Source organism: Oncorhynchus masou, chromosome 17, assembly GCF_036934945.1.
Source record: "Oncorhynchus masou masou isolate Uvic2021 chromosome 17, UVic_Omas_1.1, whole genome shotgun sequence".
NCBI lineage: Eukaryota > Metazoa > Chordata > Actinopteri > Salmoniformes > Salmonidae > Oncorhynchus > Oncorhynchus masou.
In genome coordinates this window covers 24,427,838-24,444,373 of record NC_088228.1, presented here as the reverse complement: position 1 = coordinate 24,444,373, position 16,536 = coordinate 24,427,838, and the positions used below count along the sequence as shown (strand labels likewise).

Genomic DNA, 16,536 nt, shown 5'->3' with positions numbered 1-16,536 from the left:
TGGTGGTGGGTGATTCTGTAACGTTCGTCGTTGGGAGAAAGAGAGGAGGACCAAGGTGCAGAGTGGTAAGTATTCATTATGCCTTTTAATGAAAACGAATTCTCAAACAAAACAACAAAACACGATAAACTAAACAGTCCTGAACGGTGAAATAAAACACAGAACATAATCACCCACGAAACACAATAGAAAACAGGCTCCCTGAATATGGTTCTCAATCAGGGACAATGATTGACAGCTGCCTCTGATTGAGAACCATACCAGGCCAAACACAGAAATAGCAAATCATAGAAAAACTAACATAGACAAGCCAAATGAACCACACATGAAGAGTATTCAACCATAAATGGATCTATCATACATACATACTACACAAATCTCCCTAGAATAATAATCAAGTTTGATTTGACGTCTGATGGTAAAGCTGAGATCCGCATTAGGCGAAACAGCGTCACAGGCTCTTTCATTATTGATTTGTTTTTGTTTTTGAAAAGGAGGATATGAGCATTGAGCAACATAATATATATATATATATTCACACTCTGCTGTTCTATTGCATGTGCAGTGATGTGCAATGATTGTCTCAAACAGTGTTTGTTTTTTGAAGTAATGTCTTTGTAATATCGCAAACAGACGTGGCAGTTTCACCGCAACGGATTCCAACTTCAAGATGAAAACAAATCCGCATGACTGTCTTTAACTTTTCTGAAAATGTCTTACTCTGACATTTCAAATGGTGTCGTTAACAATTCCGGAACATAAGGTTGGATTAATGGGATCTACAGTTTGACTCCTAATCACTAGCGGAGAATAAGAAACAGAGATAAGATTCCATTTATGAACCAGAACCATGTGTTGGAGTGAACCCACATACTGTGAGAATGAATTTAATTAGTTTATCCGGATAAGAATGTTAGCGCATATCCATATTTTGAGTAACCTTTCGGTGAAATTGCATTTCCATATCTCAGGAGGAGCAGTGCTTTTCCACTTCATGGTTTTAATGAGCTTAGCTTTGGGGATGTGCGCCTGTGTGGTAGTGTGCTTGTGTACGCGTGCATTTACCAACAGGAACACAGAGATTGCACACTAAGACATCCTATACCAAAGCCTTGTGTGATCCGCTGATCCCCGCCTCTCGCTGTGTCCCTGTGTGAGACCTAAGGGGTCGAAACGTATCAATAAAATCACCTGGGAGCATGAACAGCAGTGTGTGGCATTTTCCTTTTCATTTTCTCTGTGTGAGACGCCTGCTTGGTCTTCATACTCACCTCTCACTGAGAGACAAAGCCTCTCGGTCCACACGGTGATGTAGTTGGTGGGACCCGTGCTGCCTTTTTGAATAGACAGTGCGACACATGCCCAAGAAGCATGCGTAGCCCCTCAGGTAAGGTTATAGGTAGCCCCTCAGGTAAGGTAATAGCACGCATTTATACTTTTACTTTCATGATCAACAGCAAAGAAAAAAGTCTGGTTTGAATAAGTCAGCTAAGCAAGGGAATGGTATAAATGGTATAAAACATTACCTGTCTATGATGGCACACATATCCAGGCTGACATTCTCAAAGGTTCCCATGTTGCCTTGCTCTACAGCCACCAGGTCAGCGAGCTGGTCGTCCACGTGGATCAGCTGCATACAGCCCTGGAAAGAGCGCTGGGCAGGGGGCGTGTTGGTACGCAGGAAGTAGCCTACAGGAGGACAACAGGAAAAAGGTACAAAAGTTTTTCATATGGTCAAGACTGCGCTTTCTGTTTGAAAAGTAAAGTTTCGAGATACAGTTCAGGTATTAAGCAACATTAATTATATGAGCATTGCGTTTTGGTTTAAAACATTATGGAGCTTTCATTCAATATTTAATACACCCTCTTAAAGGCAACTACAGTACTTCAAAGGCAATCAAAACACAAAGACAACAAAAAGGCAACCAATCAAAAGTAACAAAGAGGATTTAATGGCAAAGCCTGCCATCAAACACACAAAAAAAAACATGTGCAATCAACAAATCACAATAGTGTTTGTCAGACTGAATTAAGGGAAATGTAATAATATAATATAATAATAATAATAATAATGAATAAGTATGTGCCAAAGCCCATAACAAGGGCTTATACATTATAGAACAGAGCCATATACCGGTACAGAGATATATGTACTGTATATGGCTCTGTTATAAGCCTTCTCTGTAAGTACCTCCAAAGTAGTATTGTCCCCCTGTTCTGATCTGAATGGGAATGACCGTTCTGACAGTGGATGCCTCGTCACCATCAATGGTCAGCATGGCGTAGTTCTCCAGAGCATGGAGGTAGACGTTGTGCCACTGGCCGTCGTTGAGCCCCGAACCTGAACAGAGACCACAGACAGAACAATATGGCTTTATGAATCAGTCAAGGTGGGTGATGAGCAGACAACTGCAATTACTGAAACATCAGAAAAACAACTAGAAATTCTGAGAAAGACTGAGAACACAGGGCCTAACAGACAGATCTTCAGCTACGGAAGACCCTCATGGGGAGGGCCTCCCCAAATTGATAGAGAGAATGAATTAATGAAGGGAGGGGAGGGTCTTTGGTCTAAATGAACACGTCTACTTTAGTGCATTAGCCAGCATGGCCGTACTAACTAGACCATACCTGAGGAGATGTCTATACGTGTGTTTTTCTTCTGGGCGACGTTGATGTAGACGGTGACTTTTCCCTCTGTGAGGCCCACCTCCACCACACCATCAGCCAGGGCCGTGTAGAAGAGCAGGCCGCTGGGGTTCCACGTCCGAAAGGACAGGCTGACCGACAGGGTGTCGCTGTCCTGCAGCCCCGGGAGACGCAGGAAGCTGGTGGCGTTGAAGAACACAGGGAAGGAGTGTGTCTCGCTGCAGGAGAACGTCAGGTTCCTCTGTAAGGGGGATAGAAAGTATGACAGCAAACAGTTATACAAGTTAAGGTAGCTTTCCCTCTTGATTTAAACTCACGACATTAGCACAACCATATAACTATAGTTAGCATCAGTGGAGGCTTGTTGGGGGATCTATAGGAGGACAGGCTCATTGTAATGAGTAATTTATTCCATTCCAGCCATTACAATGAGCCCACCCTCCTATAACTCTTTCCAGCAGCCTCCTCTGGTTAGCATATATTTTGCATAAGAGATACATCAGAAAACCTAAAGTGCTTTTTAGATGTAAATGTTGGGGTTTAATGCATTGGAAAATGCAAGCGCCTGCATTATTTCCAACACAGAAAAACACTCATCATACAGCACTTGACTAAAACCGTTTTCGTCTGCTCTCCTCATCAAAGCTGATCTTTCTCCCTCTACTTGTGCTGAAAGCAAAGCATGCAATCCAACACCAAGAAACTTTGTGGATATCCCACAGTTTGGTAAACCCATTTGCTCGCAGAAAAAAAAACAGGGCTAAGAGGCACATAAGAAGTGAAATCAATAACAATGGTTAGATCCATACTTTAGTGCAGTAATGGCTCACACACCATCACACACCATTGACAACAGAGCAGTAATTGCTTTAAACCCTATGCTGAGGGCTTCTGAAGCTTGACACATTTATTGGGTTCAATCCCATTGCATGGAATACTCTTTTATTCAGCATATTACTTCTAAGATATTTATTTGTTTTCCGACATCATCACCACAAGGTAAGAGTTTCTTCACTTCTGCACCCCTAGAAAAAAGGGTTCTGCTGTCCCTATAGAATAACCCTTTTTGGATTCAAGTAGAACCCCTTTGGGTTCCATGTAGAACCCTCTGTGGAAAGGGTTCTTCACAGAACCCAAAGGCAACATGGGAACCTTCTACCTGGAACCAAAAATGGTTCTTCAAAGGGGTCTCCTATGGGGACAGCCAAATAACCATTTTAGGTTCTAGATATCACCTTTTTTTCTCGGAGTGTGATTTATAGATGCACTAAAGCCTGTTTTATTAGCGCCTCAGTGAAAAAGGCTAATTATATTGAATTGTATTGCAGTGAGGTGTTGTGTCACTGGCCTTTCCAAATAGGTAATCACAAATACATGGCTGTTCCTAACGTTTATGTTTTCAAGGTATACTAGTGAATCACAAACCAAGTAGTAAAGATGACACTCAGGTATACAAAAAAAATGACAGAAATGTTCTTACAAAACTTGAAGTATCAATTTTCTTTCTCTTGACCAGGTTGGTAATGTTATCTCCGTTGTAGGTGATGCCCTCCATGCAACCAACAAAGTTCTCCCTGCCTCCCGAGCTGGGCTTGGCAGAGACAGGCATGCCTCCAAAGCTGATCTGGAAGACACAGAAGGAGAAAAGGAAATGGGGTCAAGTTTTAGTTGAAGAGGCTCGGCAGCAGGAGCCACATCTCAAGGCCATTTGTCGCTTTGAATCAAATCAATACAGCAGCATATATCCCTTCAGGGAATATATTGGTTTTCACTTGTGCCTGATTGCATTAATCTCCACTTTATAATGAGTGTATGGTGTTGTGTTTTTTCCCTCTCCTTCCTTGCGGAGGCAAAGTCATTTCCTTCAGTATCGCACACTGATAATTACACAGACAAACCTAAAAGTTAAGTTCTGTAATCACAGGGGAGCCGCAGTACAGAGGGCTTGCTCTGACTTAGCATCCGTGAACTAACACATCTTCACACAGACTTCCGAGTAACATGATTCACAGGAACTCTCATAGAGATAGGGCGGGATGTGAGGAAATGAACCAGGACAATATACAATACATATGTAGGGATGAAGAGAATAAGCAATATACAGTGTGGTCCGAAATGATTGATACCCTGTATGAAGTTTAGCAAAAACGACTGTAAAAAAACGAATTCAAACACTGAGCTATAGTTTATGCCAAAGAAATTGCAAAATTATATTATTTTATACAAATACAATTTCTCAAGAGAAAAACATTTTGTTTAACAAGTAATACTTTTTTCCCTCCAAAAGGAAGGGATCAAAATGACTGACAACCCTGTTTTAATAACTTTCAAAACTGCACCTTACGAGGATAATGGCACTGAGCCGTTTTCTAAAATGTTTAACGAGTTGGAAAACACATTGGGAGGGATCTTAGATCATTACGGAGACTGAGATGGCCATTGCAAAATGTTGATTTTGTGGCCAATTAACCACTTCTTTGTGGTTTTTGATGTGTGCTTGGGGCTCTTGTTTGCTGGAAGATCTACTTGTGGCCAAGTTTCAGCCAGGCAGAGGCAAACAGGTTTTTGGCCAAAGAGCTCTATTTTCATGACATCAGACCAAAGCACCAGTTTCAATCCATGCCAATGCCATTTAGCAAACTCCAGCCGTTTACATTCGTTGGATGACAAGAAAGTAGATGTCTTTAGCCGTACACACCAGTGGTGGGTTTGGTGTCAAAATTAGAATATATGAGCAGAAAAGAACCCCATATCTACTGTAAAATATGGTGGTGGATCTTTGATGTTACTTACGGGTCTATTTTGCTTCCATCCACGACCCCCCTCTTTGGAGGACAAAAATAACTTGGTTTTTATAGCTTTTTCTTTTTAGTTACATTTACACTACCGTTCAAAAGTTTGGGGTCACTTAGAAATGTCCTTGTTTTTGAAAGAAAATCACATTTTTGTCCATTAAAATAACATCAAAATTGATCAGAAATACAGCGTAGACATTGTTAATTTTTAAATGGAATATCTACATAGGCTTACAGAGGCCCATTATCAGCAACCATCACTCCTGTGTTCCAATGGCATGTGGTGTTAGCTAATCCAAATCAGCACAACAGTTTTCAGCTGTGCTAACATAACTGCAAAAGGGTTTTCTAATGATCAATTAGCCTTGTAAAATTATAAACTTGGATTAGCTAACACAAAGTGCCATTGGAACACAGGAGTGATTGTTGCTGATAACGGGCCTCTGTGGGCCTATGTAGATATTCCATTTAAAAATCTGCCGTTTCCAGCTATAATAGTCATTTACAACATTAACAATGTCTACACTGTATTTCTGATCAATTTTATGCTATTTTAATGGACAAAAAAAAGATTGTCTTTCAAAAACAAGGACATTTCTAAGTGGACCCAAACCTTTGAGCGGTAGTGAACATTCTACACACATTTGACATACATTGCACTTTTTTTTACACAGTAGTTACATAGCAAAAATATATGTATTTGATATATATTACATCTGGATAGATAGTACTTAATCACATCCGGTATATATTATGTAAAGTGTCTTCAGTTGTAACTATTATCCTGGGGCCCTTGTTAAGGTCAACAGCATCATGATCTTTACCCAGTACCAGGACATTTAAGCCAAAAAGCTGGTTGCCTCTGATAGGAGGCTGAAACTTGGCCTCAAATGGATCTTAAAGCAATGTAATAGCCCCAAGCATAAAAATCCACAAAGAAATGGTTAATTGGCCATAAAATCAACATTTTGCAATGGCTAATTCAGTCTCCAGACTTGAAACCCTTTGAAAACCTGTGGTTTGAATTGAACAGGGCAGTCCGTAAGCACAAACGAAAGATATCAAGGATTTGTAAGGATTCTGTAAGGAGGAATGGTGTAATATCCCTCCCAATGTGTTCTCCAACTCATAAAACATTTGAGAAAAAGGCTCAATGCCATTATCCTCCCAAGGTGAAGTATTGAAAGGTATTGAAAACAGGGATGTCAATAATTACTTGTTAAACAAAATACCTTCTCTGAGCAGCTGTATTATGATAAAATAATATACATTTTCAGAGCATACAATATAGCTCAGTATTTGAAGTATTTATTTTATAGTCATTTTTGCATCTTTATCAATGGTGTCAATAATTTCGACCCCACTGTATACAATACAACTACATAATGTAGGGAGGGATGCAAAGAGAGGAACATAGACAACACATACAACTCTATAGGAAGGAATTAAGAAATGAACTAAGACGATATATACATTGCAAAATGTATATATAGCAAAATGAATATTTAAACCAGGGTTGGGGTCAATTCCATTCCAATTACAGTCAATTCAGAAAGTAAGCCAAATTCCAATTCCACATTTTTCCTCATTGAAAAACATTGAATAGAATTGGAATTTCAGTGAACTTCCTGATTTGACTGGAATTGAAATGACCACAACCCTGATAGGGAGGGATGCGATGGGACGATGGGACAATATCCAACATAACTGTAGCCTACCTCATAGTCCAGGTCAAGATGATCAAATTCCCCGTTGGTGCGGAAGTGCTGTGTGTGGCGATCCAGGGTAAAGTTGACATTCCGTCGGTAACGCTCAATAATTACGGAGTGCCAGTGGTCATCATCCAATAAACTTCCGCTTGTCACAGAGGTGTGTCCGAGGATGGAGCCGTACTGATTGCTGCCTGAAGTTTACAAGACATAAACAGATCGACTTTATTAAGAAAATGCTTAAGGGGAAAATGTTCCTATAAACAACAGGCTGACATAGTGAGATAAAAATAGTACAAATTCTAATTTGTGAAGGCTACTGTGATAAATAATTATCTTGTTGACAACAACCAATATTCAAATCCATCAAAAAGAAATTGAAGTATAATGCATAATGCATAAGGGCCAGTCATATTAGGAAATACGCAGGAATTTTAACAAGTTTCATCAACTGACCTAAGTAGCCACCATAAGAAGCTAAAATATCAGCGATTATAGTACACTAGGTGTGCGTCCCAAAAAGCACCCTGTTCCTTATATAGTGCACTGCATTTGGTCAAAAGTAGACGACTAAATATGGAATAGGGTGCCATTTTGGATGCACACAGGTATCCCATAGACAGGATTGGAGATGGTCCATTACCCAGGTTGATCATGAGCAGTAGTTTGGATCTCTTCAGCTCCAGGCTGATATAGTCTCCTTGCTGTCCTTCCCCGTGCAGGAGCACACCGTTACTGGCTGTGGTCTTAAACTTCAGGGAGATGACATCCTTCAAAATTTTCATCTTCTTCATCTTGAAGCGGTAGGAGATCACACCCTGGCCTTCGAAGTTGATCACATCCGCCCCTGAGGTCACCGAATGGTGATAACGGATACAGAGCTTAATATTCCCTCAATTACTGTACCTCTACTGTCATATGTCAAGGCTATTCACAGAATGTGTTAGAGGGGTGTTAAGAAGAAAAAACAAGTCCTTTAGAGATCACCTACTGCAATCACAAGCGATGTAAAAAAGTGAGGCAGCTTATACGTATTTCTCTTTTTATAATTGGAGGAACAGAACAACTGAGGGAGAAATGACTCAAATGCTCTAAGACATATAACCCTGGCTGCAAAGACTACTCTGTCTGTTGAGATGTGCCAGCTTACGTGCCTAGACAGCAGCATGGCGGCATTGTGATATCACCCTGCGGCAACTCTCTCCTTTCAAAGGTGCTTTCATCTTTTTACCCTGATTTAACCGGTCAGGGGGCTCAGAACACTGACAGTCCTGTAAGCCAGCCCTATCGGTGAGGTGGCAGGAAAGGGCCCTGCTCGGTTACATCTATTTGCTGTTCAATCTTAGGGTTGTGGATGGAGTATATGCAGTAAGTAAGTACAAGTGCCACGGGGAACTAGACTGGTCAAGGACTAGGGCAAACAAGTTTCTCACGGTCAGCTTTTCCTGTCTATCAGATTCAACAGCGTGTAATACAGAATAGGATGGATACAGCAAAGGGCTGTGTGGCTGGGGACTTTTTAAAGTGTGGCATGCGCACGCTTTGAAGGAGGGAATTGATCAGTCAAGCTTGTTTTTCTGTGGTACATGGTAACAACAGAAACCAGCCAAGGTAAACTAGCTGTTCTCTATCTCCTACTCTATCAAAAACCTTTAGCTGTGAATTTGGCTGTTGGCATGGAGAGCAGTAATCTAATTATTTCAACTCAATTAATGTATTTTACTGAGCATATTAATACGCTCCCCTGACAAATATGACATATGATACCAAGATAATTAAACCTTCAGTCTTACATATTAATTAAGCCCATTTTGGCCAACACCTGATTATTCTAATATTTTCATCATACAGAAATGATCCGAACTGCACGCAATAAAGTCACTTTTCAAAGAGATTCCTTGTTCCATGCTCCTTGTTCAGAGATTCCTTGTTCCATGCTCCTTGTTCAGAGATTCCATGTTCCATTTCTCTGGTTAATAAAGGATTGCAATAAACTAATACAGTAGCATGAGATTGTGCATGGATGTTTGCTATTCACTCACAGTAAGAACAGCCATAGATCTCCACTCGCAGGCCAATCCTCCCCTCTTCGCTCCACTCCAGTGGGATGATGCGCACGTAGCGTGTTATGACTGCATGCTGCAGATCATGGCGGACCACACTCTCACTGTTGGAGTTGCCAGAAAATGCCTGGGCAAGCAAACAAAAACAAGATATTTAGGTTCCATATCCTGAAGCCTAGCTTTTCATTTTTTATTGAGTAGGTACACTACATGGCCAACAGTATGTGGACTTGCTTCAATTCAGCCACAAGAGCATTAGTGAGGTTGCGGACTGATGTTGGGCGATTAGGCCTGGCTTGCACTCTGCGTTTCAATTCATCCCAAAGGTGTTTGATGGAGTTGAGATCAGGGCTTTGTGCAGGCTAGTCAAGTTCTTCCACACCGATCTCGACAAACCATTTCTATATGGACCTTGCTTTGTGCACAGGGGCATTGTCATGCTGAAACAGAAAAGGGCCTTACCCAAACTGTTGCCACAAAGTTGGATGCACAGAATCGTCTAGAATGTCATTGTACGCTATAGATTTAGGGAGGGGGGCCTAGCCCGAACCATGAAAAACAGACCCAGACTATTATTCAGTTGGCAATATGCATTGAGGCAGTTTGCTTTCTCCTAGCATCTACCAAACCCAGATTTGTCCTTCGGACTGCCAGATGGTGAAGCGTGATTCATCACTCCAGAGGACGTGTTTCCACTGCTCCAGAGTTCAATGGCAGTGAGCTTTACACCACTCCAGCCGGAGCTTGGCATTGCGCATAGTGATCTTAGGCTGCTCGGCCATGGAAACCCATTTCATGAAGCGCCCGATGAACAGTTCTTGTGCTGATGTTACTTCCAGAGGCAGTTTGGAACTCGGTAGTGAGTGTTGCAACCAAGGACAGACGATTTTTACACGCTACGCGCTTCAGCACTTGGAGGTCACGTTCTGTGATATTGTGCGGCTTACCGTGGCTGAGCCGTTGTTGCTCCAAGACATTTTCACTTCACAAGAATAGCACTTACAGTTGACCAGGGCAGCTCTAGCAGGGCAGAAACTTGACGAAATGATCTGTTGGAAGGGTGGCATTCTATGACGGTGCCACGTTGAAAGTCACTGAGCTCTTCCGTAAGGCCATTCTACTACCAATGCTTGACTATGGGAATTGCATGGATGTGTGCTCGGTTTTATTCACCTGTCAGCAGCGGGTGTGGCTGAAATAGCCAAATCCACTAATTTGAAGGGGTGTCCACACACTTTTGGCCATGTAGTGTACCTCTTTGATACATCATCAATGTCTAATGGACTCATTTGAAAGGACAGATGCGACTCTCTCTTTAAACTAAAAACGTTGTTATTTCACTTTGGTTCAAATCATTAACTCACCCATATGTTGCCATCTTGCAGATATGGTCTCCAGTTCCTTCCTGTGTCACTGTACAGGAGTCTGTATTGCATTGTCCAATCAGAGCTGCTGTACCTTCCCTGTGTGGCGATGGAGGTGACCTGCTTCCTGGTTCCCAGGTCCACCTGCAGCCACTGGTAATGATCAGTGTCCACAGGAGACCAGCCTCCAGCACCTAGGGTTGAGAGACAATTAAACTAGCTCCATAACCTTGTATAGCCAACTCTAACCTACTTGCAAATCATTTTATTTGCATGTGTCTTCCACACACAAATCTTAAACTATTTAACATAAACTCAGCAAAAAAAAGAAATGTCCCTTTTTCAGGACCCTATCTTTCAAAGATAATTCGTAAAAATCCAAATCATTTCACATATCTTCATTGTAAAGGGTCCCATGCTTGGTCAATGAACCATAAACAACTAATGAACATGCACCTGTGGAACGGTCATTAAGACACTAACAGCTTACAGACAGTAGGCAATTAAGGTCACAGTTATGAAAACTTAGGACACTAAATCAAATTAAATCAAATTTGATTTGTCACATACACATGGTTAGCAGATGTTAATGCGAGTGTCGCAGAATGCTTGTGCTTCTAGTTCGGACCATGCAGTAATATCTAACAAGTAATCTAACAATTTCACAACAACTACCTTATACACACAAGTGTAAAGAAATGAATAAGAATATGTACGTAAAATTATATGGATGAGCGATGGCCGAACGGCACAGGCAAGATGCAGTAGATGGTATAGAGTACAGTATATACATATGAGATGAGCAATGTAGGGTATGTAAACATTATATAAAGTGGCATTGTTTAAAGTAGCTAGTGATACATTTATTACATCAAATTTTTAATTATTAAAGTGGCTAGAGATTTGAGTCAGTATGTTGGCAGCAGCCACTCAATGTTAGTGACGGCTGTTTAACAGTCTGATGGCCTTGAGATAGAAGCTGTTCTTCAGTCTTTAGGTCCCAGCTTTGATGCACCTGTACTGACCTCGCCCTCTGGATGACAGCGGGGTGAACGGCCTCCTATATGATACCAAGAGGCCTTTCTACTGACTCTGAAAAACACCAAAAGAAAGATGCCCAGGGTCCCTGCTCATCTGCGTGAACGTGCCTTAGGCATGCTGTAAGGAGGCATGAGGACTGCAGATGTGGCCAGGTCTATAAATTGCAATGTCGGTACTGTGAGACGCCTAAGACAGCCCTACAGGGAGACAGGACGGACAGCTGATTGTCCTCGCAGTGGCAGACCACGTGTAACAACACCTGCACAGGACCGGTACATCTGAACATCACACCTGCGGGACAGGTACAGGATGGCAACAACAACTGCCTGAGTTACACCAGGAACACACAATCCCTCCATCAGTGCTCAGACTGTCCACAATCGGCTTGTAGGCCTGTTGTAAGGCAGGTCCTCACCAGACATCACCGGCAACAACGTTGCCTGTAGGCACAAACCCACCATCACTGGACCAGACAGGACTGGCAAAAAGTGCTCTTCACTGACGAGTTGCGGTTTTGTCTCACCAGGGGTGATGGTCTGATTTGCGTTTAGCATCGAAGGAATGAACGTTACACCGAGGCCTCTGGAGTGGGATCGATTTGGAGGTGGAGGGCCCGTCATGGTCTGGGGCGGTGTGTCACAGCATCATCGGACTGAGCTTGTTGTCATTGCAGGCAATCTCAATGCTGTGCGTTACAGGGAAGACAACCTCCTCCCTCATGTGGTACTCTTCCTGCAGGCTCATCCTGACATGACCCTCCAGCATCACAATGCCACCAGCCATACTGCTCGTTCTGTGCGTGATTTCCTGCAAGACAGGAATGTCAGTGTTCTGCCATGGCAAACGAAGAGCCCAGATCTCAATCCCATTGAGCACGTCTGGGATCTGTTGGATCGGAGGGTGAGGGCCAGGGCCAATCCCCCCAGAAATGCCCGGGAACTTACATGTGCCTCGGTGGAAGAGTAGGGTAACATTTCATAGCAAGAACTGGCAAATATGGTGCAGTCCATGAGGAGGAGATGCACTGGAGTACTTAATGCAGCTGGTGGCCACACCAGATACTGACTGTTACTTTTGATTTTGACCCCCCTTTGTTCAGGGACACATTATTCAATTTCTGTTAGTCACATGTCTGTGGAACTTGTTCAGTTTACGTCTCAGTTGTTGAATCTTATTACGTTCATACAAATATTTACACGTAAGTTTGTTGAAAATAAATGCAGTTGATAGTGAGAAGACGTTTCTTTTTTCGCTGAGTTTAGAAACATCAGTATCCTCTGCTCCTATGTGGCAAACAATATGTGAGTGAAGTGAATGAGACTGCTGCTTAAAATAATCACCAGAGATGATCAGAATAAAAGCTTAGGGTTTCAGTTGTTAATACCTCCTCTCCTGTTGAGCTTTGCGTATCCAGCCCCATATCCACTGGAGTACACAGAAGAGCTGGTAAAAGCTGTGTGAGAGAGTGGTGTGGCCAACGCTTCATCACATTTCCCTGGAGGGCAACACAAAACACAAGATACAGACAAGGGGAGAATGAGTCATCGTCTCATAAAATGACACTTCAGCATGTTGTAACAACTTATTTGAGTCAGTGTTATTTTCTTCCTTATAATTGTATTTTACATTACTTCATACACTGCTCAAACATAGACAGAGAGCATTATATGTATTGGAGAGACATTATGAGAAACGTCCATGAGACGTCTTCCCATTCACACCCTTTTCAATAGCAGTTCCTTGGTGGTAATGATTGGAAGCCAAATGCCATTCAATATATGTACAATATGTCTGTCCAATGAATATGGCAAGGCCATTTTCTGTCTGGTTTCCTGACCATTTTGGTTATTATTGAACACATCAATAGCAATAGATGAATAGCTTAGCATCTAACCTTCAGCCTGTTATGTTCCTGGTAGACACTTTTGTTCTTGATTGATAGACACACTCAATCTTAATGAATAACTTTCCATAGACTCCAACAGACTCTTATCGCAATTTGTGCTGATGACTCAGTCTTGCTTGGCTACAGAGGTCAAGGGTTAGAATTCGGGGCTGCATTTCAGAACTCTTCACACTCTCTACAATCTAATTAACTAGAGGCCTCCAAATCAACACGCACCACTCATGTTTAAATGGAGCTGAGGAGGTCAACATCATTTCCAAAAGTCAATTAGCACTCTTGAATCTGTAGCCATAAGCCAGATACATTTTATAGACTTCAAAAACAACTGTGTGGACTTCAGGAAAGGTTACACAGCGCCCTCACTAGCTTTAATGATGTAGCTACCTGCTAACTTGATCTAGAAGAACTAGCTGTATAACTCCTCTGTATAACAATTCCTGAGGTTTCCCTATATATCCAACCCTGCTTGGTAAATAACATGCAGGAATTGTGTCAATGTTTCCCTGTGCAATCACAGACTATGAAATGACCAGTCAACATTGGACCAAAGTTATTATGGGGAACTGAATCACCTGCATTAATAATGTTGCTGGACAGCTGAGTACCTACTGAGTTACATAGATTGTTTGTTACTATCCCTTCATTTGCCTCGAATAACATTTAACAGAAAATTGCTTCTATCAACGTGTCTGCCCTGACTGACAAAGAAGGAACGCTTGCTATTTGACGGAAACATGAAAGAACAAACAAACAAGTAATTTGCTCTTTGTATTTTGACAGGTGAAGAGGGAGTGTAGCGCTTCACAACAGAAAATAAGATATCAACGCAACAAACACTTTCTAAGACCCAAGAAATCAGGCAATTCTTGGCGTATGCAAACTTTGGTCTCCAAGGGAGTTGAAAAACATTGCCAGAAAATAACCCCCTACTTTCCACGACACATTTTGTCAAAAACTTTTTGAGAGAAGCACTTGAAACTGCAAGGAGAACGTTAATCCCGATACTGTAGCTGTGGCATTAGGATGTTTTCTTCATGCCAGATTTGTCATCTGCTGAGTATTGATGGAGTTTTACTCATCATCTGTGTGCAAATATTGTGCTGTGTGCTCACACTCACACTCTCGCTCACACACGGTGCGGTAGGCCTGATCACCAGTGATGATGAGACAGCCTACAGGGAGGAGGTCAGTGACCTGGCAGTGTGGGGCCGGAACAACAACCTCTCCCTCAACGTCAGTAAGACCAAGAAAGGGGGTGCGGGGCGAGCACACCCAAAACCACATCGACATGGCTGTAGTGGAGCGGGTCGAGAGCTTCAAGTTCCTTTGATTCCAAATCACTAAACATATGAAATGGTCCATGCACGTACAGTTGTGAAGAAGGCATGGCAGCACCTCTTCCCCATCAGGAGCTTGAAATTGTTTGGCATGGGCCCTCAGATCCTCAAAAAGTTCTACAACTGCACAATTTAGAACATCTTCACTGTGCATCACTGCTTGCTATGGCAATAGCACCGACCTCGATCGCATGGTGCTACAGAGGATGGGTGAGGACATCCCAGTACATGACTGGGGTCGAACTCCCTGCCATCCAGGACCTCTATATCAGGCGGTGTGAAAAGAAGTTCCAGAAAATCATTAAAACTCCAACCGCCCAAGCCATAGATTGTTCTCTCTGCTTCCCCACGGCAAGTGGTACCGGTGCATCAAGTCTGACACCAACAGGCTCTTGAACAGCTTCTATCCTCATGCAATAACATTCCTAAATAGCTATAAAAAATGGCTCCAGGGACTATATGAGTTGAGCTTTGTATTTTACTCTTAATTTTGACTGTCTTTATGCACACTCATAGTGCCCTACACACTACGCGCACTGATACTCAAACACACATACAAACACTCACTCTATCATTTACTAACAAACATAATATGCACATATATTTATACTGACTCTACAAACACCCACTCACATACAATCATCATATACGCTGCTGCTACTCTGTTTATCATGTATCCTGTGGCCTAGTCACCTTAACCCTATACATATCTACCTCTATCGATACAGTATCCTTACACATTGTAAATATGGTTCTGGTACTGACCTTGTATACAGTACCAGTCAAAATGTTGTACAAACCTACTCATTCCAGGGTTTTTCTTTATTGATTTTTTTTTTTTACATTGTAGTATAATAGTGAAGACATCAAAACTATGAAATAACACATGGAATCATATAGTAACCAAAAAAGTGTTTTAAAAAATCAAAATATATTTTATATTTGAGATTCTCAAAGTAGCCACCCTTTGCCTTGATGACAGCTTTGCACAATCTTGGCATTCTCTCAACCAGCTTCATTAGGTAGTCACCTGGAATGCATTTAAATGAACAGGTGTGTCTTGTTAAAAGTTCATGCAGTCGTGTTGTGGCAAGTCATGTTGTGACAAGGTAGGGGTAGTATACAGAAGATAGCCCTATTTGGTAAAAGACCAAGTCCATATTACGGCAAGAACAGCTCAAATAAGCAAATAGAAATGACAGTCTATCATTAATTAAGACATGAAGGTCAGTCAATACGGAACATTTCCAGAACTTTTAAAGTTTCTTCGAGTGCAGTCTCAAAAACCATCAAGCGCTGTGATGAAACTGGCTCTCATGAGGACCGCCACAAGAAAGGAAGACCCAGAGTTACCTCTCCTGCAGAGGATAAGTTCATTAGAGTTACCAGCCTCAGAAATTGCAACCCAAATAAATGCTTCACAGAGTTCAAGTAACAGACACATCTCAACATCTACTCTTCTGAGGAGAATGCGTGAATCAGGTCTTCATAGTTGAATTGCTGCAAAGAAACTACTACTAAAGGACACCGATAATAAGAAGATACTTGCTTGGGCCAAGAAACACGAGCAATGGACATTAGACTGGTGGAAATCTGTCCTTTGGTCTGATGATTCCAAATGTGAGATTTTTGGTTCCAACCCCCGTGTCTTTGTGAGACGCAGAGTAGGTGA

The 16,536-nt window shown here is 41.9% G+C and overlaps 1 protein-coding gene across 1 annotated transcript in view; it reads right to left on the bottom strand.

Annotated features, from left to right (window-relative positions):
• Positions 1 to 16,536, bottom strand: part of LOC135558747 (contactin-associated protein-like 2) — an 81,829-nt gene that overhangs the window by 55,868 nt on the left and 9,425 nt on the right. Inside the window, exons 2-10 of the mRNA XM_064992833.1 lie at positions 13,006 to 13,116; positions 10,581 to 10,774; positions 9,196 to 9,343; positions 7,797 to 8,000; positions 7,163 to 7,347; positions 4,130 to 4,273; positions 2,632 to 2,890; positions 2,192 to 2,341; positions 1,527 to 1,689 (exon numbers count right to left, since the gene is read on the bottom strand). Coding sequence (XP_064848905.1) covers positions 1,527 to 1,689; positions 2,192 to 2,341; positions 2,632 to 2,890; positions 4,130 to 4,273; positions 7,163 to 7,347; positions 7,797 to 8,000; positions 9,196 to 9,343; positions 10,581 to 10,774; positions 13,006 to 13,116 — 1,558 coding nt within the window. The remainder of the gene's footprint in view (positions 1 to 1,526; positions 1,690 to 2,191; positions 2,342 to 2,631; positions 2,891 to 4,129; positions 4,274 to 7,162; positions 7,348 to 7,796; positions 8,001 to 9,195; positions 9,344 to 10,580; positions 10,775 to 13,005; positions 13,117 to 16,536) is intronic.